The sequence below is a fragment of the Lynx canadensis genome, chromosome F1 (genome assembly GCF_007474595.2).
Source record: "Lynx canadensis isolate LIC74 chromosome F1, mLynCan4.pri.v2, whole genome shotgun sequence".
In the NCBI taxonomy this organism is placed as follows: Eukaryota; Metazoa; Chordata; class Mammalia; order Carnivora; family Felidae; genus Lynx; species Lynx canadensis.
In genome coordinates, this window is record NC_044319.2 from 59,935,421 (window position 1) to 59,961,450 (window position 26,030).

Sequence of the window (26,030 nt, forward strand, 5' to 3'; positions counted from 1 at the left end):
CTGTTGGTGGGGGGCCTGGGGAAAGGGAAAGGCAGAGCTGTGGGCCCCCTACTCAATCACAGCACCATTTTACGTGGTGGGTTCCTTCTAAAACTTCATTGAGCCCATTCAAAGGCAGCAAAATGACTGAGATGGACCACATGATTTGAAAAGCCTCCCCTGTGCAGACTTCAAACAAAGGTGAAAATGCCACGTCGCCCCCAGGTCTCCCCTGCGCTGCTTCCCTGGCACCTGGACTTGGTGACGAGAAAGGAAACCGCCACGAGTTCTCCAAGCTGCGGTGCATCTTATTTAAAAACCAGAAAACAAAACCAAACAAAAAACCAGAGCAGCCTATTCTAAATTCTTAATGCGTTATTTTTTCCCAAGTCAGGACCGAAAAAGAAACTCTGCCACTCATCATCGTCATCATTTTCTAAATGACGTTTTAATGTAAAAACACAAGTTTCAGCTTTATGAAAACAGCCCCCATTTTCCTTATTTCGCTCCATGCTGGGGCAATCGTCTCATGAACTATGGTGGGCTATATGCCGTGACGGCCCAGTCTCCTCACCAGATGGCCGGATGGCCCCGGGGGGGCATGTGGCCATGGCTGACCAGAGCATTCCAGCCTGAAGGGACGCAGGAGTGCAATGGAAGAAGCATGGATCTTAGAGCCGGGCCTGGGTTCAGATCCCATCTCTGATCCTCGTGGGCTATGGAGCGCTTGAAATGTGGCGAGAGCAACTACAGAACTGAGTTTTGTTTTATTTAAAGTTTATTAATTTGAGGGGCGCCTGGGTGGCTCAGCTGGGCATCCAACTCTTGATCTTGGCTCAGGCGATAGCTCACGGTTCGTGGGTTCGAGCCCCACATCGGGCTCTGCACAGACCGTACGGAGCCTGCTTGGGATTCTCTCTCTCTGCCCCTTGCTCCCGCTCTCTCTCAAATAAACGTTTTTAAAAAAAGTATTAATTTGAATGTAAGTAGCCATGTCGCTCACAGCTACTATACTGAACAGCACAGGTGGAGACACTGTCCTGTTAGTGGCGTTCACGGCCATGTTCGCTCAGGGGAAGCCCTCTCATTCTACCAACCAGCATCCCTCTCCAAGTCAACTAAACCTCTAATTTTCCCCATTTTGTTGTAAGGTGTCTTTCTGCCTTTGGACCTATGCAATCAGATCTTATATTAAGTTTCATACTCTTAGTCGTAAATAGCTTCTCAGCAATAGAAGCAATATTTAATAGAAATTTTAAAAAATCCTTGTTCCCGTACGTATTAGCAAGTGATAAGATAATCTTACATCCTTAGGCTAGAAGACTTCCCTTCCTTGAGCCCCAGCTTTTCACGGCTGTGGCAGGATTATGAACGTATTACCACAAGCAGACGTTTTCCCAACTTCACATAAACAAACCCCCTCTGGGGGCGTGAGGAGGGGTGCTTACTATCCATCACCTCTCTCGTCTAGTAGGAACGGGCTACTTCTTTTAGATAAAGACTCAAAAGGACGCGATGGAGTCAGGTTTAGGTATGAGGCTAATGCCAGGTAGGTTTTTATTATATTTAGAAAAAAAAAAAGTAACTGAAAATAAAAGTCACTCAAAATGAACGAGAGTTTTTAAACAGCCTATGATTCTTCAATGGCAGCATTTGGACCCCCCGCCCAAGCCGGTTTTAACCCAACCAAGATGCTGGAAGGCAGAACACACGGTTGTGCCCAGCAGGCCAAGGAGGGCTATGGAGCCGATGGCGCCCCGACTCCGCTTGCTGGGTTCTGTAACAGAAGAAAGGGAAGTGACTGGGGGTGTCCCTGAAAGGACAGTGCTTCCAATATCCACACGCCACCCTACCTGAGGCCTCTCGGGTTGTACCTCAACTGTCTGGTCTCACGAGGTCAACCAACCTCTGGCCGAAAGCTGTCAGGATGTCAGATACTACACGCAAAGAAACATGCCACGACTGGGGCCCCTGGGTGGCTCGGTCGGTGAAGCCTCCGACTTCGGCTCAGGTCATGATCTCACGGTTCGTGGGTTCGAGCCCCGTGTCAGGCTCTGTGCTGACGGCTCGGAGCCTGGAGCTGCTTCAGATTCTGTGTCTCCCTCTCTCTCTGCCCCCCCCCCCCCCCCCCCCCCCTTGCGCACTCTCTCAAAAATAAATAGAAACATTTAAAAAATGTCGCAATAGTATTGTTTGGACCTTAAAAAAACGATGGGATAATAATCAGAGCAACGTTGCTCCAGGACCTTTGGGAGTGTTCCCCCTCTTTCGAAAGCACAGCCAAAGGAATCTTCCTCCCCCTTCTCTCTCGGGCACACTACTGACAGTAGGCAATTAGAGCGGGGGCTCTGGAGTCAGGCTGCCTGGGTGTGAATCTGGCTAACTAGTGGACACTGGTAAGCGCTGAGCCTCAGTTTCCCCATCTATACAACAGGATAATATCGTCTATATCCTAGAATTGCCATAAGGTTCGACACCATACGCAAAGGTCTTAGAGCAGCAAGTGACACAGAAAACGCTCAGTAAAAACAAGTTTTGCTAGTCTTGAAAACTTAGCAGAAAGAAGATACCAGACCTTTCACCTAAATATCAAGTTACTTCCCCTTTTCTTAAAGCCCTGCTAAGAAGAAAACTAGAGTCGCATAAGATTTGAAATTTGTTTCCCTGGCAGACGTCCGTGCGCACTTACCTCCTGTGTAATAACCATACGCGTAGAGAACTCGTCCCACGATCCAGGCCAAGCCCAAGCCGGAAGCTACACGCTAAAATAGAAGGGCTGTGTTAGGATCGGCATTCAAGAAACAGCCACATGTTCTTTAACATCTAGGGTTTTGATGGCACAGTGTGTGAAGAAAATAGTACTTTCCCGGTTATGCGAAGATACCAAACTTCGCGTGAGAGGGATGTTATTTGTTTCGGGAACATCAGAGATTTGTGATCCCTCTACGAACCCTGCACAGACGGGAGAGGAGTGCCGGCCTCAATGGAAGGAGCCCCCCCCCCCCCCAGCCCTGGCTTGCCCTGGGGCACACACGTGCTGGAGCACAAGAGAGGGAGAGGCAGGCCTGGGGCTCGAAGGGTGAACCCCAAGCCCGGTCGTCTCCCATGGGGCTGTTAACAGGAGGCAGCCTGGGACCCCTGCCCCCGCATCGCTCCGTGAGGCTCCCCGCCAGGGTCGGGGGGGTTGGAAGGGGGCTGTGCTGCGGCCGCACAGGGGCGAGGGGCTCCGCTAGAAAAGGTGGACGTGACGTGTGGTGCTGTCACCCCAGCACAGGAGGTGTTGGGAGGGGGAGGTCTTCCCCTTCCCATTATGCCTGAGAGAGTAAAACTCCTGCAAGATGAACAGTCCTACTGGGCACCATCCTGGGGTGACCATTAGGTCAGAAGGAGTCTGGAGAAAAAGGGAGGCTGTGCGGGAATGTGCAACATCGCTCGTCACGGTCTCCAAGTGCACCACTGGGGGCAAGGTTAGTAGCTTAGGACTTTGTTTGTTTAGTTTATTTGGGGTAAAGTTCACGATCAGGTGCGTGAAACCACTAAAAACACAAACCCCAGGCCCGTAAGTCACCACGTGCAAGCTGGTCTCTGCCAGGCCGTGCCAGACTAAGGCTGCAGAGTTACCATCGACCTCGGACCCACGTACTCGTCGTCCTAGCAGTTCTCAGAGTATTTTAAAGACCGAAGCACCGGGAATGGTGTCTAGGGAAGAGGGACGGGAAAGGGGATGCGGGTGACAGCGGGTGACGCCTAGCTGGAGAGACCAACTACTCTATTTAGACGGGCTCGTCCAGTCACGTGCAAGGATTGGGGCCCCTTAGAGGCACAGGAAGAAGTGTCTTCTCTAAGACAGCAGAAATGTCTCTGAAAACAATATGAACTTCAAGGCCATGGGCTACAGGTGTGCCATTCTGGGAGCTTCTAACAAAAGCACAAGGCCCTTCAGGTACCGACCAGAGGCCCACGGAAGGCTGAGGACCAGAAACGCAAAGTGTCAGCACTCTGGTCAGAATTAAGGGGAAACTAGGGGTGCCTGGGTGGCTCAGTCTGTTGAGGGTCCGACTTCAGCTCAGGTCACGATCTCACGGCTCGTGGGTTCGAGCCCCGCCTTGGGCTCTGTGCTGACAGCTCGGAGCCTGGAGCTGCTTCGGATTCTGGGTCCCCCTCTCTTTCTGCCCCTCCCCTGCTCACTTGCACGCTCTCTCTCTCTCTCAAAAATAAACATTAAAAAAAAAAAAAAAGAATTCAGCGGAAATTGGTCCCTGAAAGGGAACCTCGTTCTGTCCAGGGCAAGACCCACTGGCACCTAATCGGGCATAGACACACCTGCTTTATTTAGGTTAAGGTGAAGTGCGGAGCGTTTCTCTGGCCGACAAGGCTCCGCTCGCCCCTGACGCCACCTGCCCTTCTCCCTGTTCACCAGACAGACCCGGTGGGCTCCTGCCTCAGGGCCTCGCCCTCGCTCTTTGTCTGGAAGGTGTCTAAACACCTGCAGCACCTACTCCCTCACCTTCTTAACGTTTTGCTTGACTCTCACTTCCTTTGCTTAAATGTCACCTCTGCAAGCAGCGCGATCCTCACGTGACCACCCCGCTGACAGGTGTCTCCCGTCAGCATCACCTTCTAGCCTAATCACATGCTGTACCCATTTGATTTCTGTCTGTGACCCCAACTAACAGTAAACCAGGGACCTTTGCCTGTTTTGTTCACTGTTGTAACCCCAGGGGACCAGTAAATGCTTGTGACCAATAACAACTACGGACACGAACCCTCCAGATTCAGACAGACCTGGGTTCAAATTCTGATTCTTCTATTCTGCAGGTAGCTCTTTGCCCCGTGACAGTTACACAGTCCCCAAGAGGTTTCTCCTCACCTGTCAAAAGTGGGGAAAATTCGCCCTACTTTAAAGATTAGCTTTGTAAGAAGCAGCTGAATGCAATTCTTTTAAATAGACGTCGGTGATGTTCAGTATGCGTTCCTTTCCTGCTGTCTCTTCCTTAAATAGCGCAGCGAACTAAATCCAAACAGATGAAACCCCCCCCCCCCCTGGAAAAACTTACCGGGTGGTAAACACCTCCAACAGCTAGGAAAAATAAGAAAGGAGGATACACTTCCAACCTGGAATAGACAGAGAACTTTTTTAGAAAGGGCCCCACCGACTTACGTCCTGTAAAACGAAGAGCCCCTTACTAACTTGCCAAGTTAGAAACCTGAGAGTAAAACTGAACATGGAGGAGAGAGAGCAGCCCCACCACCAGGATCTACCCTCTCTTCTCTGCGTGGGAGTAAGGGTAACTCAGAACACACTGGGCAAAAGCCCTGGCTCTAACACGCCCACGAGGAAGGTCTTGGAGAATTTCAGTAGATTTCCGTCCCAAGCCCATAGCTGCCCCCTCCCCAGGGCTGGGAGATTCAAGCTCATCTCAGATAGGACAGCTTCCAAATGCTCTAGATGGACGATGCGATGCAAAAGACATTTTTGAAAAGATCATCCAGAACCTCGCTATGCTAACAACTCACAATATTTAATCTCACATACATATTTTTTACGACACTTTAATAGTTTTTATTTTTTTAATTTAGTTATTTTGGGGGGCGGGGGCAGAGAGAGAGAATCCCAAGCAGGGATTCTCCACGCTGTCAGCCTGGAGCCCGATGCGAGGGCTCAAACTCACAAACTGTGAGATCATGACCTGAGCTGAGATCGAGAGTCGGATGCTTAACTAAACCACCCAGGCGCCCCTTTTTACAACACTTTCAGCGAGGTGCCTTACTATGATCGTTCTCACAGCTGCTACTCAGCACACAGTGGTAAAGGCCGAGGTGCCGGGCAGAAAGCACGTACTCTACAGACACCCCCCCAGCACCCGGCAGGGCCAACACTCACGTGTTCTGGTGGGCGCGCTGAATGCAGTTGAAAAGGTGCCCGTTTTCAGGGTCCGTGCTGTACATGATCGGATACTGTGAAGACAAAGTCCGTGTGGATCAAATGGTCAAGAGTAGCACTCGGTGTTGAGTTACAATCAACCCTAAAAGATATCCTATCCTCAAGCAGCTTCTATTATGCCCTTGACAGCTGATCGCTTTCTGCTTAAATATCTGCAGGGAGAAGGGTCTCAACTCCCAGAAGCAGATCCGATGTATTTTTGTTAATACCCGGTGCGAGGAATGTAGGTCTGTGCCGTAGTTGCACAAGGGACGGAGGCAGCGCGTGTTGCAAACTCCGTGCTCTTGACATGGTGCCATCACGGGTGAGTTTCCAGTACCTCACAAAGACACCACAGGGAAATAGCTCCTTCCCCAGAGTGATCCAACGCCACAAGCTTTTAAGAGTTTCCTTAATGGGGGAACAGTAAGTGTGTGAGAATTTTCATGGACATGTCCATTAAAAAAAAAAAACAAACGAAAATCAATATATGAAAACTTTAAAAGAAGCTCTAGTCAGAGAGTCTAATTATAAGTTGCTAAACAGAAATAGACGTTTAAATGTGCTCACCAGGGACAACCTCGGTAATTATCCCTTTTAGATCATCTGGAACTACATAAAGGGAGCATTTAATAGAGCTCCTTTTTATGTCCAGTGTCTGAGCTCAGGCTAACCTCCGCAACACATGCTTCTTCACTATTTGGGAAACAAAATCACCTTAAGACATCACTTTTATTTATTTTATTTAAAAAAAAATTTTTTTTAATGTGTATTTATTATTGAGAAACAGAGACAGAGCATGAGCCATGGGAGGGGGAGAGAGAAGGGGAGACACAGAATCCGAAGCAGGCGCCAGGCTCTGAGCTGTCAGCACAGAGCCTGACGCGGGGCTCAAACCTACAAACCGCGAGATCATGACCTGAGCTGAAGTCAGACGCTTAACCAACTGAGCCACCCAGGCGCCCCAAGACATCACTTTTAAAGTGGCACACCAGGAAATACTGTTGCCATTCAGCCCTCTCTAGCTTATTTTATTATTTATGTAAAAAAAAAAACCCAGGTATAATGGACATACCTTATATTAGTTTCAGGTGTATGATGTAACGATTCGATGTATGTATGTATTGTGAAACGATCACCATAGTAAGTCTAGTTAATATCTGTCACCCCACAGAGTTGCAGATTTGTTTTTCTTTTGATGAGAACACTTAAGAGTCGCTTTCTTAGCAACTTTCAAACATGCAGTGTAGAAAAATTAATTATAGCCACCATGCTGTACATTTTAGCTTTTTTTAGGTTCCACATGTAAGTGAGATCATACAGTGTTTATCTTTCATTTATTTCACTTAGCATAATGTTCTCAACGTCCATCCATGTCGCAAATGGCAAGATCTCATTCTTTTTTACGCCTGAGTGGTCCACTGTGTATATATACCACATCGTCTTTACCCACACATCCACCGATGGACACTTGGGTTACTTCTGTATCTTGGCTGTTAGAGATAGTGCTGCAATGAGCATGGGGGTGCACATTATCTTTTCGAGTTCATGTTTTCACTTTCTCTGGATAAATCCCCAGAATGGAATAGCTGGATCATATGGCAGTTCTATTTTTAAGTTTTTTGCGGACCCCCCATACTGTTTTCCATAGTGGCTGAGCCAATTTACGTTCTCACCAACGGTGCGTTCCCTTTTCTCCCCATCTTCGCCAGCTTTGGTCCTTTCTTGTCTTTTTGAACACAGCCATTCCAACAGGTGTGAGGTGACAGCTCCTTGTGGTTTTGATTTGCATCTCCCTGATGATTAATGATGATGTCGGGTACCCTTTGATGTACCTATTGGCCACTGGTGTATTTTCTTTAGACAAACGTTTGTTCAGGTCCTCTGCCCGATTTTAAATTGTGTTGCTTGGTTTTTTCGCTATTGACTTGTGTGAATTATGTACCTTGGAAATTAACCCCTTATGGGATGTATGATTTGCAAATAGTTCCTCTCATTTAGTAGGTCGCCTTTTCAGTTTGTTGGCGGTTTCCTTTCCTGCACCGAAGCTTTTTGTTTTGATGAAGTCCCCCTTGTTGAACCCTCTTTAGAAAATAACTCTTCCCGGCACAAAGCATCCTGTTCTCGTCCCAGCACACCTGGTCTTCCCACAGGAAAGACAAAGCGCAAACAAGATGGAAATTGCTCCCCAGCAGGGCCCCTCAGTTCCCCGCCTTCCTCCTGCCGGAAAGGGGCAGCGTTTCCAACAGGTGTAGTCCAACTGCCACTGCTGACCGCTGGCGTCTCCCCTCTCCCTCCACAACTGAAAACAAGCTCTAGCCCCAGACAAGTCTACGTTCCCACTCACCTCCACTTTGTACTTCTTTCGGGCCTTGGAAACGTTGATGGCTAGATGAGCTACCATGATAAAGCTGGCGGCACCGGTTAGAACCACAAAACCATACTCCTTAGAGAGGACGGCCATGTTGGCTCTGTGGAAGGAAGAAGACATTAGGATACCAGCCGGCACGGGAGACACCCACAGAGAGAGGCCTGGAGCCGTGCGCGTCATTACCTGCAAAGGTATACCTAGACCACCAAGGTGTGAGTAAACAAGATGTTTCTAAGAGGCAGATGGAGACGTCCCTGAGTATCACACAACAGAATTTACAAGTTATTCAGGTCTGGGGTGTCTGGGTGGCCCAGTCAATTAAGCGTCCGGCTCTTGATTTCAGCTCAGGCCACGATCTCACGATTCCTGAAAGTCCGGCCACCCCCCTCTGCCACGGGGCTCCGTGCTGATAGCTGGGAGCCTTCTTGGGATTCTCTCTCTCTCTCTCTCTCTCTCTCTCTCTCTGCCCCTCCACCCCAAGATAAATAAACAGACTTAAAAAGTATACGATCATAACATGTTCTCTTCTGATGAACGTTACATTTACGAGATGTAGCTATACCTCTGCAGTAGTCATTGCTATAGAAAGATATAGCTGCTACAAATTATGTTTTTGAAAAAAAAAGCTTAACATGGCAAAATCCTAAAGGATATATTCAACAGCAGAGAGGGGGTATGGAGGGAGGGAGGAGCAGAGGGGGAGAGAGGGGGAAGGAGGGAGACGGAAGCAGGATATGAAACGGGAAGTATACCACGATTCCAAGTTCTTTGTTTGTATGTCTGTTGGCATGGGGGACACTGTGAGCGCAGGGGGTCGGGACTCCCCTTGATCCTGGGGCACACTCTGGTTTAGCAGCGGAGGCATCACAGGTAGGAGACCCAGATCTAGTGCTTTGAAAGCAGAGCATGGCTTTGGAGCCTGTCACGCTGCGAAGAGACCCAGCGCCGGGAGGCTCGGGGGAGCCCAGGCTGTTCATCGAATCCTCACCCCAAAACGAGCCCGTGACATGTTCTGCTGCCTGCAACTCCTCTTGAAATGCATCAAGAAATGACAATGTAAACCAACAGAGCCCAATGTTAACTATGGAACCCAGGTGGTGGCTATAAGGATGTTCAGTGTATAATTCTTCCAACGTTTCTGTGTATTTGGAAAATCTCCCCATAGAATGCTTGGAGAAGAAGCTAATCTCAGCATTTTCAGTGTTCTGCAGTCTTAGCTGTGTTAGCCACTGTTTTGCCCCAGAAGAAGAGAGAAGAAACAGACTGGCCGTCAAGGAGAAGAAAACTTGGCAGCTGGGAGGAAACCCTCATCATGTCAAGGTAAACTCGTGCTGCCCCCCAACCTCTCTGAGCTTTGGTCACGGGATGGAGACGGGCGAGGACAGGCAGGACACAGGGAAGAGGCAGTGCTTCCTGGGACTCTTACTGCCCACCCACCGTGCACGAGGCTGTCCCAGGCAAGCAGCTCCTGTGTGTTCTGCACTCAGTTTACAACGTCCATCTCGATGACAGGCTCACTGCAATCTCGCCTGTAAGCCCGGGAGGGGCTACCGAGCCCCAAGGTGTTTCCAGTCACCCTGACCATACGGTGAGTTACCCCCGTGTCCAGGGAGTACCCAGAGGTGAAACCATGTGCCCAAGGTCTGAAATGGAAAGCATCAGAGCTGGGTTTCAAATTTAGATTCCAATTTGGTTCCAATGTCCCCTTTTAAGCCCATTTGCAAACTGAGAAGTGTCCCAGCACTTTCCTCAGTGTGGGATTTGGGGGCGCCTCAGTGGCTCCGTCGGTTAAGAGTCCAGCTTTAGCTCAGGTCACAATCTCGCAGTTCGTGGGTTCGAGCCCCACGTGGGGCTCGGTGCTGACAGCTCAGAGCCTGGAGCCTGCTTGGGATTCTGTGTGTGTGTGGCTCTCTCTCTGCCCCTCCCCTGCTTACATGCTATCTGTCTCTATCCCTCTCTCTCTCAAAAATAAACAAACATTAAAAAAAAAAATACGTTTTGCTTAGGTCTGAAAAATGACATTTGGGGCTGAAGTCCCCAACAGTCTGTCCCCCACCTGCCACGATCCACAGTTCTTACCAGTGTCCCCCTCCTACGTTCTTCACGGAGCTGCTCCGGAGGGGCGCCCACCCCACCTCACCTGGGTGGGGGACACACCCCCAAAAGCCGTCTGCATGACTCAGCATAGGAAGGGCCTCCTGGCCACCATGTCCCCACCATCAGGTATGGCAGCAGCAAGCAGTCAGGCTGCCCTCCAAACTTCCCTGCTCTCATTCTCTTGTAGAATTAGTTGCTTCCGAAATTCAGAGTCAGCTTGCGGAGGAAGCTTCTGTACTAGTTATTAAAATAAAAACACAGGGCGAATTCCGAACGCCTCTTTGAAGATAAAAATGACCGAGCCTTCCAATCTATCTGATGTCCGTTGAGTTCAACACACTGGGGCCAAACAGGTCACTGAAAATGAAGTTGTCACTCGCTCTGTCAGAAGCCACCTGTTTAAGGACAATGAAGGAAGCACACTTGGCTTAGGTCACAGTTTGCAAGTTGAGAGGCCTGGACTGAGAACCCCATCTCCAGAGCCTTGCCTTTTCACTTGGCAGATAAGGAAATCGAGGTTCAGGTGGATGAGAAGAGAACGAAGACCAGAGCAGGTTTTAGAATTCTTCCCTGAATGCTCAGGCACAGGCAAAACAGTAGAATTTCATGGCTTAGTCACTGACCTTGGAGTTTCTGGTTTGCAAGGGCTTGGGATACAAGCGGCTGAGTGGCAGGACAGATAAGCACCTCTTGGCTGAGTGTTTCTGTGGCAAAGCAATGAACACTCAGGCGACTGCTCAAAAATTCACAATTAGGAATTAATATTTACTACTGAGCTCCTCTTGCAAAGGATACATGCAATCTGGGAGTTTAAACCTAGTAGGCTTTCACACTCTAGTGAAAGTTACCTTCCCCCCACCTTGCTACGCTGACTGTGGTATTAGGGAAAAGGGGGCAGGCAGAGCCGGGAATACCAAGTACCTCTGAAGGGCAGAGAACGTACAGGAAGGGAGACCCAGAGTCCAATGCTAGAGTGGGTGGCTCACAAAAGACCACATGATCAGCTGTGGGACAGTGAGTGTGTCAGACGGGAGGAAAGTGCCTCCGCTCCCTGAGCCTCTCCCTGCAGGAGCCCTGGACACACCTGCAAAGGTGCAAGAGCAAAGTCCAGGAAGCCGCCTGTGGGAGGGGCCCTCCTGACACCCCCTCACGCTCCCACCGAGTGAGGACCCCCGCTTCATACAGCCTGGCAGTCAGCACTGCCTGGTGTGATCGGGGCTAGACCAGACAGCGGCCAGTTACAAGCTCCCTCGCGGGGCGACTGTGTTTGCCTGGCCTCTCCACGCCGGGCACAGCCTGTGACTATTGACACCTGCAGAATAAACAAAGCAAGCCGCAACTCCAGGTGGCTTCCGGGAATCATGCCTGCAACTCACATAATGCTCGTCGCCTAGCACAGAGCCAGGCATCAAGTAGGCGCTTAAGCAATTCAAGTTTCCTTTTGTTCCCCTCACAAGTATCTACTGAAACCTCTGAAGCAGAGAAAGAGGAGGTCAGAACACAGAAAAAGGCTCTGTCCCCACTGCGGTTTGAAAACAGAAATCCAGTTGGGACTGGAAAATGGGTAAGGCTCGTCCTTTAAGGAGAGAATCAGCTTAATTCACTTAGGGTTCAAAAAAAAAAAACCAACCCCGATCTTTTGCTGAATCGTTCTATTCGGAGGACTCGAGGGCAGAGACGGACGTTCCCACCCCTTAAAGATTGGCCTCTGTGGGCTCAGGTGCAGGTGTGCGCACTGGTGAAGCGGAGGCGGAGGCAGCTCAGTTCACAGTGGCCACACCCCAGGCAGCGGCAGCCACGCCCAAGGCTGTCCCAGCCTGGAGCCAGCAGATAGCCCCAGGGCAGTGGCTTCAGCGAACACGCAACTTTTTGTTGATTACATACCTGCTCTGTGTCACCAGCAACCCTTCTATTGAGGCAAGAAGATGAGGTTGTCTTGGGGGTGGGAACTCTGCCCTAGACTTGCGTCTTTGTGGCACCAGATACATGGCACGTGGTGCCCAACCACCAACGCAGGTATGGGTTCCTTTGCAACCCACTTAGCTGTGTAATGGCATTTGTTAATTGTCACCCTCCAGCTGAATACATTAGAAGTTATGATTTGTATAAATAGAAATTTACTTAGGTACGTATTTAAAGGTACCTAGTTTGCACTATTACACAGAGGGGGAAGTGTAAAATAGAACCATCTGGAGAGCAGCCTAACGGGCATGTTCTTGACATCGTTTGTGCCTTTTGATTCATGAACTCCACTGGGAACGTAGCTGGAGGTGACAATCAGAAACTCAGACAGATTTGGTTCAAAGGCATTCACCTGAACGGTATTTATAACAGCAGCGACAGAAATGGCACGATGACCAAGCAGAGAGGACTAATTAATGTACCCATAATACAGAATATTGTAGAACCATTAAAAATGGTGCACACACCAGTAAAGATGTTGAAACAGGCTTAACATACAGCATGTTACATTAAAAAAAAAAAAAAAAACACCTCAGAAAGTGTATACAGAGGTGCCTGGGTGGCTCAGTTGGTTGTGTCTGATTTTGGCTCAGGTCATAATCTCAGGGTTTGTGAGTTTGAGCCCCGCATTGGGCTCTGCGCTGGCAGTATGGAGCCCCCCTGGGATTCTCTCTCTCTCTCTCTCTGTCTCAAAATAAAGGGGTAAACTTAAAAAAAAAAAAAACTATTAAAGAGAAGTGTATGTAGTATATAATCTTAGTTTTCTCAATAACAGAAGAGAAAATATCAAAATCATAAGCATAATTATTTCTAGATGCGTAAATTACAGATTTCCCTTTGTTCTTTTCTATCTGTTCCAAAACGAGCAGACACACACCAAAAAAATTATACAGAAAGTGGCCTGACAATTGGGAATTGAGAAAGCAGAGGAACAGGCAATATGTTACGAATCCCATCATACCGTCCTATGTGACTTCTAGGCTGACCCTTGTCACTTACCTGCTCTGTGCAATGCACGGGACAGGGCTGCAGTTGTGGAAGGACACTGAACTCAACCTGGTTCTCACCTTGCTAGCTGTTGTGTCCTTGGGAACATTCCTCCCTGCATTTCAGCAACCTGGGCTTCCTTCTTCCTTAGAGGGAGACAAGGGTGGTGCCCACCCACCCCTGTGGGTGTCTCCAGGAGGAAATGGGGAAGCCATTAATGCTCAGCAGGATGCCTGACACGTGGTAAACTCTCAACAAATGTTCCGCATCGGGTTATATCACATATGTTTATGTTAATTTTGCCCCGATTCAGTTATGAAAGGGGATGCTTAACTAAGTGGCAATATACATTTAAGAGTTTATAATTTAGGACTGCTATTTTAAAACAGCAAACTACACTTAAAACGATATACGTTCACTTCTTGTTCTGAGCTCTTAGACAGCTGTGTTAAAATCTCGGAAAAGCAGGAGGTATTCAGGAGGAAGCAGGTTTGCAGCGCTGACCATGGAAATCAGCAAACTGTAGTCATGGAAACCCTCATCGCAGCAGCGGGAGAGGCTCATCCCTGTGTGGGTGTGAGCGGGCACTCACTTACTTATTCAAGTTTACCACTCACAGGTCCAGTGCTGGCGATGAAGAGATGAACACACCAGACTTTGGTCCCTGCCCTCATGAGGCTCCTGTTCTACTGGGGGAAAAGGCAAATATAACACGTACCCAATTCCAGATTCCCCCGTTCCTAGCAGTGATCGAAAACTGGGGACAAAGGGGCTCCTGGGTGGCTCAGTCAGTTAAGCGGCTGACTTCGGCTCAGGTCATGATCAACACCGCTCGTGAGTCCGAGCCCCTTGTCGGGCTCTGTGCTGACAGCTCGGAGCCTGGAGCCTGCTTCCGATTCTGTGTCTCCCTCTCTCTCTGCCCCTCCCCCACTCGCGCTCTGTCTCTGTCTCTCTCTGAAAAATAAACATTAAAAAAAATTAGAACAAAAAAGAAACTGGGTACAAAAATACCCTTCAAAATGAAAGTGAACGTCTTGGAGAAAGGCAGAAATAGGACAGAAGGGTTTCTGTTCTTCCCTCCCTTATGAGTGTTTCAGAGGTGTAAGCTTTCAGTTAACTGTTTCCGGAGAGTTCTGGAGATGAGTCAAAAGAGTTTTTGAAAGAATATTAACTTGAAGGCTTAAAAGAAACCAGATTTTATTTTTAATGGAATTACTTATCACTCATGTAAAAGCAGAGATCCTTTCGGAACTTTACTCCTAACAGACTGTTTTCTGATTTGTCTGTTCCTATGGGAAAATCCACAGGAGCAGAGACAGCAGGAATTCTGGAGTCAGATGGATGTGTGTTCAGACACTGGCTCTGCGAGCTTGGGAATGTTCTCTAATTTCTCTACAAAACGGAATACTAACTACGTACTTCACAGGACGGTTTGAGGAATTAACTGAAATGAACTAGGTAAGCATCTGGTATGAGCATTTAATAAACGTGGGTCCAAATACGGAGGCATCTTGTAAACACTGCTAACTGTGCATGTCTGCCCACATAAGTAACACTTCCTAAATAAGGAGATACTGATTTTTCTACAAATCAGTTAAGGTACTCCGACTTAGAAACTAGTGCTGGGGCGCCTGGGGGGCTCAGTCGGTTAAGCGTCCGACTTCGGCTCAGGTCATGATCTCACGGTGTGTGAGTTTGAGCCCCGCGTCGGGCTCTGTGCTGACAGCTCAGAGCCTCGAGCTTGCTTTGGATTCTGTGTCTCCCTCTCTCTCTGCTGCCCCCCACTCACGCTCTGCCTCTCTCTCTCTCTCTCTCTCTCAAAAATAAAAACAAACCTTAAAAAAAATAAAAATAAAAAGAAATTAGTTCTAAGACCATTTGAAATAGATTTGAATTTGGCAAAAGGCTGTTCTCTGTAGATTCCCAGTGTGGACAGCATAATGTGTCTAAGAACACTTAATTCACTTACTCAGTCACAACATGGAAAGCACTCACTATATGCCAGCACTGCAGAAGTGTGGGGGACACAGCAGTAGACAAGATGGGGTCCCCCTGTCCTTTAAGGAACCGACATTCTTTTTTAAATTTTTTTTTTTCAACGTTTATTTATTTTTGGGACAGAGAGAGACAGAGCATGAACGGGGGAGGGGCAGAGAGAGAGGGAGACACAGAATTGGAAACAGGCTCCAGGCTCCGAGCCATCAGCCCAGAGCCTGACGCGGGGCTCGAACTCCCGGACCGCGAGATCGTGACCTGGCTGAAGTCGGACGCTTAACCGACTGCGCCACCCAGGCGCCCCAGGAACCGACATTCTAAGGAGGACAGAAGACTGACCGGAAACATGCCAAGGGATCAATAAATATTTGAGACATTTAAACTTACACAATCTCATATGTCAATTATATCTCAGTTAAGACCAGGAAGACCTCCTTGCTAGGGAGCAAGGGCAACATTTGCAGTGACACGGGAATGAGGAAGAAACACCAACAGGACATTTCGGGGGTGGGGGGCAGGGAGAATAATCAAATCAGAGAAAGCAGCCAGTGGGTGCCTGGATGGCTCAGTCCGTTAAGTGTCCGACTTTGGCTCAGGTCACGATCTCAAGGTTCGTGAGTTGGAGCCCCGCAACAGGCTCTCTGCAGTCAGCACAGAGCCCGCTTCGGATCCTCTGTCCCCCCCCCCCCCCCCCCCCCCCACCGCTCCTCCCTACTTGCGCACTCTCTCTCAAAAATAAATATTAAAAAAATAAATAAATTTATTAACAAAAAGAAAAAGCGGCAAGTGCAAAGGCCCTAGATGAGGGAAAGCCCGGCACACTGGTGGGCCAGGAAGGCAGCCCATGTGGCCGGGCCCCAGGAGCTGACGGGAGTGGTAGGAGATGGGGTTAGAGAGGACAGACACGTCTGGATTATGAGATGGACTCTACGAGCAGAGTTAACAGCCATCACCTGCTGGTTCTCCCTCCAGGGACTAAGCTGAGAGGCAGAGAGGAGGAAAGGTGTGAGGGAGACTGTTATGTGTTAACAGAGGAAGTGTCACCTCCCAAATGCTCTTGGCTTTGGTGAGTGGGACCCCTTGACAGCCAGGTTTTTGTTTTTGTTTTTTAAGTTTACTTATTTATTTTGAGAATGAAAGAGAGTGTGAGTGGGCAAGGGGCAGACAGAGAGGGAGAGAGAATTCCAGCGCAGAATTCCCGTGCTGTCAGCGCAAAGCCCGACATGGGGCTCGATCTCACGAATCGTGACATCACGACCTGAGCCGAGGTCCAGTCAGACACCCAGCTGAGCCCCTCAGGCGCCCCGACAGCCAGGTTTCAGGGCAATGGTAGAAAGTGGATGCCCATGTGTCGAGGGTTAAGAAGCAGTCTGTGAGGCAATACATCTCCGGCAGCCCTGCTCCGAAATTTGTTCCCGCTGCCCGATCCTGGTCCAGTGTTAAGTACTCCCCCTTCCTCCATGACACCTGCACTCCTGACCGACCTGCATGGGCTGCAGGCTTGCCTTTGAATGTTTGCACATTTGTTGCGCGCTCATCAGTGAGCTATTATAACATGTACCTTGCATACTGATCAATGAAAATAGTACACATTTCCAAATATGCTCCTTGAGGGCACAGAATCTGTCTCCTGCTGACGTCTTCTATAGTTACTTCCATGAAGACGGAAACTCGATACAGTGCTGTCTTATGTTCTAGGTCAGTGGTTCTCAAACTTTAGCAGCATCAACGTCACCTGAAGCGTTTGTTAAAACACGCCCCACCCGCAGGTGGGGTCTCAGATCCCGCGGGGCTTAATGGGGCCTGGGGATCTACATTTCCAACAAGTTCCTAGATGATCATGCTGGTCAGGGACCACATTTTATGAACCACTGTTCTAGGCAAAGATACAGTTTTCGGGAGGTGTTGATTTTATCCAATCCTAAAACCACTGGTAGAGTTCTGTCTTGGCGATCCTATCTTGGCGGTCCACATTCTACCAACATCCTTGGAGGCTCGTGAGGGGCCCCCTTCTCTACAGCATCCTTAAGAACCCGACGGGCTGATGAGATCAGAGGATGTTCACAATCACACGCGGAGGATGTGCCTGTCAGAAGACTGCTTTCTTCTTTCAGCTTGAACAGAGGGCTCAGACCAAACCAACACAGGTAGGGAAGACAGCTCAGTCTCTTCTGAGACTTCTCTTGTGAGCCTAACATGGGACAGCTCGTAGATTCCCAGATCTCTCTTTCATGGTCATGATCACTTGTCAGACCAGATTTTCCCACCAGTCAAACGAGTCAGAGTTGAACACTCTTCATCTTTCGAGAGTGGTGGTCATTATGGTCCAGGATGAGCTCTTCAGATGATCGCTTCCAATGTCACGGGCCAAGTGTCCCTCAAATTCTAAACAATCGGCAACATGACTTCAGATGAAAGGCCTATTTAAGGATCCAGTGGGACCTCCATCTAACTCCCCATGGAATTCTTCATCCCATATGGCCAAAATAGCAAAATGGGGAATAATATTATCACTACATCCTGAACATCTACTTTAAGACCTACTGCTTCTCCTCTGTCAGGCCCATAATAGAGTTAACATAAATTAACAATGTCCATAATGATCCTACGTGGTAGTTACTGTTATCATCCCCGTTTTACAGATGGGGAGACTGAGGCAAAGAAGAGTTCAGCAACTTGTGCAAGGTCCCATAGCCAGTGAGTACGGAGCTGAGGTCTGAACATAAGCAGACGGACAGCGAGGTCTAGCTCTTTGCTACTACATCCTTCTGCTGGGTTTGCTCCTTACTAAGGAGTTCGATTGCTTTCTCCCCCAGACAGGGAGCAATGAGGAGAGTCACTTCTGCAGAACTCCTGCTCAGGGGCATGACTGGAGCTGCACTGCAGGAGCAGAGCTGGGGAACAGAGCCAGGGCACGAGAGCCCAGGAGAAGGGAGAGGTAGATCCACGATCTTTGTCATACTTAACATACAGGATGGTGTTAGCTGCGAAGACAATTTTACTTCTTCCCTTTCCATTATGGAAGCCTTTTTCTTTCTTTTGCTTGCTTGCTCTAATTAGAACTAAAACAGTGGCTTTTTTTTTTTTAAAGTTTATTTATTTACTTTAAGAGAGAGAAAGCAAACTGAGAGGGGTGGAGAGAGGGGAGAGAGAGAGAATCCCAGGCAGACCCCACACTGCCAGCATGGGGCTCGAACCCATGAACCGTGCGATCATGACCTGAGCCCAAATCCTGAGTCAGACACAACCGACTGAGCCACCCAGACGCCCCGGAACCAGGACAGTGTTGAACACAAGTGACATCTTTATCTTGATCCCTGTCTTAGAGGGGGAAGCATTCCAGCCCTTCATCATTAAATATGTTAGCTGTGAGTTTTCCATAGATGCCCTTTTTGAGAAAACTGCAGAAACCTAATTATTTCTAGAATATATTAAAAAAAATTTTAATGTTTATTTATTTTTGAGAGAGAGAGAGAGAGAGAGTGTGTGTGAGAGCAGGGGAGGAGCACAGGGAGACGGGAGACACGGAATCCAAAGCAGGCTCCAGGCTCTGAGCTGTCAGCGCAGAGCCCGAACGTGGGGCTCGAACCCACGAACCGTGAGATCACGACCTGAGCCGAAGTCGGACGCTCAACCGACTGAGCCACCCAGGCATCCCTAGAATATATATATTTTTAAAATGGCAACACTTGTAGTTGTAGCTTTTTTAATCTATCAGAGTATTTAATAGGTGAACATGGTTTTTTGAGGACATATCAAGGAGAGGAAAGAAAACTGGGAACAGTATTTTAAGCAGGTGGGGTACGGGCCATGAGGCAGCAGAAAAGCCCAGGGGGAGATTAGAGAACAAGGGTGCCCAGCGCCCTGGTAACCGGTGGGGCCACGGGACAGTGGGGGGCAGGAGCAGGGGCAGCACTGGGGCAGCAATGTTCAGTGCAGCCAGTGAGCGGGCACCCAGGCGACTTTAAGAAAGCCACAAGGCACCCCTGCAAAGGCTCCCCTGGGAAGGGGATCAAGCTTGGGTTTGGAGGAGAAGACGCGCTCCACGCTAGTGCCTGAGTTAAGCAACACGGATTTTCATTAGGACATCTGCCTGAGGTGGTCCCTCGAGGAATTTCCCAACAGGCGCGCTGGAAACCTCACCACCCCAGCGCATACACGCGGTTCAACCTTCCTTCCAGTGCCTGCTGCCGCCACCCTTCCTGCCTTATCTCACTATCCTCCAGTTACAAGGATTACCCAGAACACGTCCTGAACCACATTCATCAGAAGGCTCCTGGGGTAGAGCTCTCTTTCACTACTTACTCAAGTCCCTCTGGGCGGCCAGCGAAAATCCCCCAGGGCGCAATCAACACGGTACAAACGGGGCAAAAGGCAGGCTTTACAGATTTGGGAACCTGCCTCAAATTATTGCTTCTGAGCCATGAAGTTACATTAACTTATCTTTGCTTAAATTAAAAAAAAAATGTTTTTTAATGTTTATTTATTTTTTAGAGAGGGAGAGATAGAGCTTGAGCGGGGGAGGAGGAAAACACAGAATCTGAAGTAGGCTCTAGGCTCCGAGCTGTCAGCACAGAGCCCGACTTGGGGCTCGAACTCACAAACCATGAGATCGTGACCTGTGCCAAAGTCGGAGGCTTAACTAATTGAACCACCCTTAATTGCGGCTCTTAATTTTTTTTTTTTATTTTAGAGAGAGAGGGAGAGAGAGAGTGAGTGTAAGAAGGGAGAGGGGCAGAGGGAGGGAGGGAGGGGGGAGGAGGAGGGGGGGGGGAAGAGAGAGAGAGAGAGAGAATCTGGACGTCGGGGCTCCATCCCACAACCCTGGGATCATGACCTGAGCTGAAATCAAGAGTCGGACACTCAACCGAGCCACATGATCTTTAGCTAAATGAAATTAATTAGATTAAAAAAAGTTTTTTTAATGTTTATTTATTTATGAGAGAGAGAGAGACTGAGAGAGAAAGAGAGAGAGCAGCGTGGAGTGAGAATCCCAAGCAGGCTCCACGCTGTCAGCCCAGAGCCCGATGCGGAGCTCGATCTCCCGAACCATGAGATCATGACCTGAGCCGAAATCAAGAGCCGGACACTTAACCAACCGGGCCACCCAGGTGCCCCTAACTGTCTTTTTGAAGGGAGAAAGGATTTCACCTTTCAGCTTTCTCTTTGCCCTCAAACAAGCAGATAAAAGCCAGCCTGGACCATGGTAACCCCTACTTCCATTCGCAAGACCCTTCTCCTCAAATTGTACTGTAATTTCTCAGTGGTGTCCTTTTTTCTACACGCACGAATGGGACGAAGATAAAGCACTCCCAGACTGACTTGGAGCTGTTCCCCAGCCTTTCCTTAAAATTCTCATTTGGCTCCCTGTGCTATTAATCCAATCTTCCTTACATATGGCCCCTTATCTTATGTGGCAAAGACCACCATTTTCACAACACTAACCCCAAAGACGGTGACTTTAAGGGCTGGTCTGATCGTCCCAAATGGACTTCCGTAAGTCCCCGATGTCGGAAGGTGGTTCAGAAACCTCTGAGGCCATGCTGGGTGTCTGGTTAGCCTGCTTCAAGCTCCCCCAGGTAGCTGCCCAGCCTCCCCTCTGCCTCTAGGTGTTTCTACAAATGAACGGTTCTCCAAATCATCTCAGGCAGGGCAGCTGACCCCTCCTGAACCCATATAAAGCTCAAGAACCTGGAGGGAAACAACACAAAAGGCATCTCCTGTTTCCACGATGGGAGAGAAAGGAGTCACAGGATTTCTTTTCGTCCATCCTACGCTTTCAAAGTGCCAGTTCTGGAAGCTTCTACGTTAAACAGATGATAAGGTCTGTGTGAGTGTCTAAGTTTCACAAGACGGCTAGATTTTTAAAGTGCATGGACGTTTAAGAGAAGGAATAATAACCCAGGTGACGAAAAATACTGCCCACGGCTGCACTGCACATTTGGTAGATAGGTCTCCGAGGGCTAAACGTGAAGTTAGCTGAACGGGCATACCATTACGTATCCAGCACTCGGTCATTAACTCAGTGAGGGGAACAGCAGAGGCAGGTCAGAGTGGTACTTCCCCAGCATCTCATGTTCTTCGATTCCTCGTCAATGTTCCTGGGTGAACATTTGGAAAGTGGAAGCTAGCTATCAGTGAGCAGGGTGGAAGATCTGTGCCCTTTAAGAGATAAATGTGTTATAATCCAAATGTATTCAGCTTTATAGTTAAACGGCCACTGTCGGTGCTGAAAATAATTAATACCTAACTGCGCCGACCGGGAGTGGGGGAGGGCGGGATCAGCGTGATGGCCAAGTTCCTGGGAAGAGTTCTGTGTGGGGCGAGTCTGCATGGACACAAATAAACCCCAGTAAGGCCAAGTGGGCTAATTATCCGCTGTCTTCTTTGGAGTCTGACTTCTGTATGAAAAGACACTAAAGACACATGCCTGAATGGAACTGAATCTCCCCTGGAAGAAAAAACTGTTAATTCAGCTCCTCAGGAATCTAAGAAGAGTAGACTGTAACAACACAGGACAAATTCTAGGTAAGCCTGCTGGTGTGATGGCAAACCTTCTCAGATTCTTTTTTTTTTTTTTTCCAACGTTTATTTATTTTTGGGACAGAGAGAGACAGAGCATGAACGGGGGAGGGGCAGAGAGAGAGGGAGACACAGAATCGGAAACAGGCTCCAGGCTCCGAGCCATCAGCCCAGAGCCCGACGCGGGGCTCGAACTCATGGACCGCGAGATCGTGACCTGGCTGAAGTTGGACGCTTAACCGACTGTGCCACCCAGGCGCCCCAAACCTTCTCAGATTCTTGACACAAAAGGCTCTATGGGGCGAGAGTTCCTTGATGTGACGGCACCTCACCCATAAGCCCTGGGTCATGCTGGCCCATCTGGAGCAGAGCCCCCTGGGAGACGTCATCCCAGCGACAGGCTGCGGGACATTTCTCATGGTCTGAAGGCACCGACTTCAGAGGACAAGGGAAAGAATGAGGAGAAGCCATGGGACGCGCAAGAAAATAAAAATCTCGTAGCAACTCATTGTGGAGCTGATTTGATTAAAGTCAATGTAGGACAAACCATCTCACCTAAATGGAACGCTTGCCTTAAGCCCACACCTACCACCTTATTCAGTATTGCTTTGGAATGATTCCTTCCCTGAATTATCCCCCACTACATACTGACAATGCGTGAGGTGCGCAGGGCTACGAGGGCAATCGAGACTCAGAGAGAAAGTCTTGACCTTCTAGAAGACACAGTGAATGGATGGAGACCACATAGAAAGGACCATGAAGCAGGAGGGTAACAGATTGAGAGCAAGGCTCTGAGGACATAAACTGTGATGTACGAGAGAGAACACAGGGAAGGAAAACAGCAAGTACACAACAGACAGGAAGGGGAAGCTGAGCATCAGAGAGGTTAAGTAATCTTGTCCAAGGTCACACAGCCATCGCAGAGGAAGCCTGGACTCATACACAGCCAGACAGCCTGGCTCCTGAGTCTGTGCTCTCAACCCTTGCCTATACTGCCTCTTAATGAGAATGGAGAGCAAGTTTGACCACACCCGATCTCTTTTGCAATTTTTCTATCTCCCCCAAACTGTCTCCGGAGCATAAAATATATTCATAGGAATAGAGAGCTAATAATTAACTCCAAGTCTTTGACTGATTAAAGCCTCAGAACTTTCTAATTGGAAGGAAAAAAAAAAAACTTGGAAAAGATCCAAAAAGTTACTTGTTTTTAAATTTCTTTTAATGAATGCAGGCACTGCCGGATGACAAGAGGAGAGATTACAGGAAGGGAAAACTTCCTCCGCTTTCAGGTGCACAGGTTTGCAAAGGAGCAAATCAACAGCGATTGGCACTTTTCATATCATGATTTCTACATAACCTGTGCCTTAACTGGCATTAGATAGGAACTGAATGGAGGTCATGGGGAAACTAAGCCCTGACTTCCACAAGAGGAAAACAAAAATCTCGAATGAGTCACTGTGACACCAGTTGGATTTTCCATCACAAAAAAACTGGGCAGACTGTAGTTAATTCCTAGCAGCTGCTGGGCCCTTGCTAGGGTACCAGACATTCCGGATGAAGGAACCCACCTGGGCTGCTGGCTCCTGCCTCAAACGGGAGTCTAACTCTTTGTACCTGACAGTACTTAGAATGAAGCTTGTGCCCAAACCATCCACGTTGCTCCGGCTGGAGAAGTAAAATACCACTTATCAAAAAAAGAGTGAGCTAAGGCACCGATGTATTAGAACCCGAGTTCCAGTTAATGAACAGTCTTTCAACTCTGGAAAGAGCTCAGAGGGTAAACGGGAACTTAAAATCTCAAATGCAGAAATCCCTTAAAGGTATTTGCAAATGTTATTTGGAAGGTCATGTAATTTTCCCGTCTCCTCGTTGCTGTTTTTCTCCTCACCAAGACGGATAGGTAGGTAGATGCTGCAAGAGACAGTGAGGGAAGGAATTCTCCTTCCACAGTAGTATCCTAGCCTTACTGCTGAACTCTTCTCTTTCAGGAGGATGGTATACTCATAAGTAGTATTAATGAATTCAGCTGTGTAACTGTAGCAATATGGAGATTCTTTTAAACATTGCTTAAAAATGGTTCATGGTCGATTGTGGTTCACAGCGGTATTCTGTATACAGGTTCAGAATATTTAAGTATAAATATAGGGAACAATATGTTTAAATACAGCTACCTGTGCATGCAGTAGGCGCTAACTGCATTTTGACAGCTTGGTCATCCACTTCATTCCAGATTGTTCCAGGGGCTTTTCAGCATGTCTCTGGATAATGGGGTAAAGCCCTTTCTTTCATGGATGTTCAGTCCCTTTGCTGTCCTCCAGGTTAGGAAATTCCCTTTCATGACTGTGTCTCTTCAGGACTCTAGGCCAGCAGGAGGAAATCTAAATTAGGGGGAAGACTGCCATTCTCCAATTTTGTTCCCTTATCTAAAGCAGCCCCTGGCGTGCACTTTCTATAGCTGGCCACAGTATCCCTCTAGCAGATCTGTTTTATATATAGTAACATCGGTTCAGGGGGAAAAAAAAATTGCTGACAATGTTCTATTTCTGTAACACTGTGTCACTTTGGAAGCTTAACAGAACGTCTTCCCAGGGGTAAAAGTACTTCTTTGGATTTCAGGTGTTAGTTTTAGTTAATTTAGTTACATTTAACTGCGGTGAGAATAAACATTCTTGAATCCCTGACTAGGATACTGTGCTCTTAATTACTGAATTCATTAAACTAAAACAGACTTGGAACTCTGACCAGTAACCTTGGGTGAAACTGCAGGCTCCCGGTGATCTACAGATTTCCCAAGAGAAGCCCTCGCTGCAGCTCCCAGGCACAGAGGAAATCTCAAACCTGCGGCATTCCCACACGACCACGCCTAGGACCACAGCACCCGCAAAGAGCCATACGTCTGCACAGCAGTTGTGTCCTTCCCTCTAGGACTCCTTTTCTCCAGTCGAGGGATTAAAGCTCCAACTCCTTTCCTACATACCCTCTTGTCTCAGCTTTTCCTTTACCTCCTGTCCCCACACCCACTTGTCTCCTAAGCTACAAAGCAGCTTGTAAACTCGTGGCCCAAAAAGAGGGATAGCACAAGACACAACTTCGGGGAATGACTCACTAGTGAGTTCTCCAGCCCCCTTTTCTCCGCCCTGTAGCTGCCCCACCGCAGTGGCTCTGGGGCTCCCTGCAGTGACACAGATAAGGAGGAAACTGCTCTGAAATCCAGTGCAGAACCGTCCATAAAGAGTCCTCTTCCCCTGCGGAGTCTCCTGCTCTCAGGCAGCGGTAGGAAATGACCCACTTAAGGGTTCCAGTACTAATGGACAAACGTTTCGATGAGGCAGAGCGAAAACAAACTCAATTCCCTGGGAGGCTCTCCCCGAGGGTTCCTAGCAACGCATCCGCAGCAGGCGCAGGGCTCCCGGGGCACTTGTTACTGATCGGGCCTGCACCGCCCACCGCCCCTGCAGTGTCCTGTCCGCCCAACCTCTGCACCAGAGGGGCACTTGGCAAGGTCAGGTGGGCTCTGGGAGGCAGAAACAAGGAGCGCCGGGTCTGCACAGCCCCGGGAGAGGAGAGGAAAGGAAGGAACTGAAGGGCTGACCTTGAGAATCTCCCTGCCTGACAGACAGCGAGGTGGGCCCCATTTCGACGCTCCAAACCTATTCCATCAGGGGGGAGGATGAAGGGATGGTGGAAGGCAAGGGGAATGGAAAGGTAGACAGAGGTGTATAGACCAGAAGGGGGAAAAGGAGGGCGTCCCTAGTCAGCTCGGGATGGCAGAGGGGGCCGGCGCTCCTCGCTGTCCGTTGGTGTCGGCACTCACCTGGATCACCTTCGCTCGGCTGGTGCAGACCTGGTGCAGACCGCAGCTTTGCAGCGAAGTGAAAGTGCCGCGCCCTTGGCCACTGGCAAGGAGGGGCGTGGCCGGGACCAGGCCCCGCCCCCCGCCAGAGCCCCCGCGAAACCACGCCCCCAGGGCGGGGCATCCGGCGCACCTTCTGAGTGTGGGCTCCCAGCCCCAGTTCAGTGCTTAGGCCGCGGAGACTGAATTTTCTGTCTCCTCACGCCTGTCCACGCATTTACCCCACCTACTCCCCAATCCGTTTATTAGTCCCCTTCCGCAAATGGCTCCGTGGCCGCGTTCCCAAACTGTCCCAGCCAGTGCACACTCTTCAGATTGGGGTTGCAGAACAGTAGCACGTG

The 26,030-nt window shown here is 48.9% G+C and overlaps 1 protein-coding gene across 3 annotated transcripts; it reads right to left on the bottom strand.

Annotated features, from left to right (window-relative positions):
- Window positions 1-1,500: 1,500 nt before the first annotated feature.
- On the bottom strand, window positions 1,501-25,742 carry MGST3 (microsomal glutathione S-transferase 3). Of its 3 annotated transcripts, XM_030302090.1 has the most exons (7): window positions 9,711-10,067; window positions 8,457-8,527; window positions 8,250-8,373; window positions 5,864-5,937; window positions 5,037-5,094; window positions 2,669-2,741; window positions 1,501-1,756 (listed from the first exon to the last, which is right to left on the bottom strand). In XM_030302090.1, exons 3-7 carry the CDS (start codon window positions 8,364-8,366, stop codon window positions 1,620-1,622), a joined length of 459 nt encoding a protein of 152 aa, XP_030157950.1. In that variant the 5' UTR covers window positions 8,367-8,373; window positions 8,457-8,527; window positions 9,711-10,067; the 3' UTR covers window positions 1,501-1,619. The 3 variants fall into 3 exon arrangements, with proteins under 3 accessions (XP_030157950.1, XP_030157948.1, XP_030157949.1); XM_030302088.1 differs by lacking the exons at window positions 8,457-8,527; window positions 9,711-10,067 and adding an exon at window positions 25,651-25,742; XM_030302089.2 differs by lacking the exon at window positions 8,457-8,527.
- Window positions 25,743-26,030: the final 288 nt, after the last annotated feature.

What these genes read in the sequence shown, in the direction of transcription:
- MGST3 (XM_030302088.1), bottom strand. Translation starts at nt 8,366, where the DNA reads ATGGCCGTCCTCTCTAAGGAGTATGGTTTTGTGGTTCTAACCGGTGCC. An exon ending in GAAAGAAGTACAAAGTGGAG is followed by an intron (nt 5,938 to 8,249) that starts GTGAGTGGGAAC and finishes TTGTCTTCACAG; the next exon opens with TATCCGATCATGTACAGCAC. An exon ending in GTATGGTTATTACACAGGAG is followed by an intron (nt 1,757 to 2,668) that starts GTAAGTGCGCAC and finishes CTTCTGTTACAG; the next exon opens with AACCCAGCAAGCGGAGTCGG.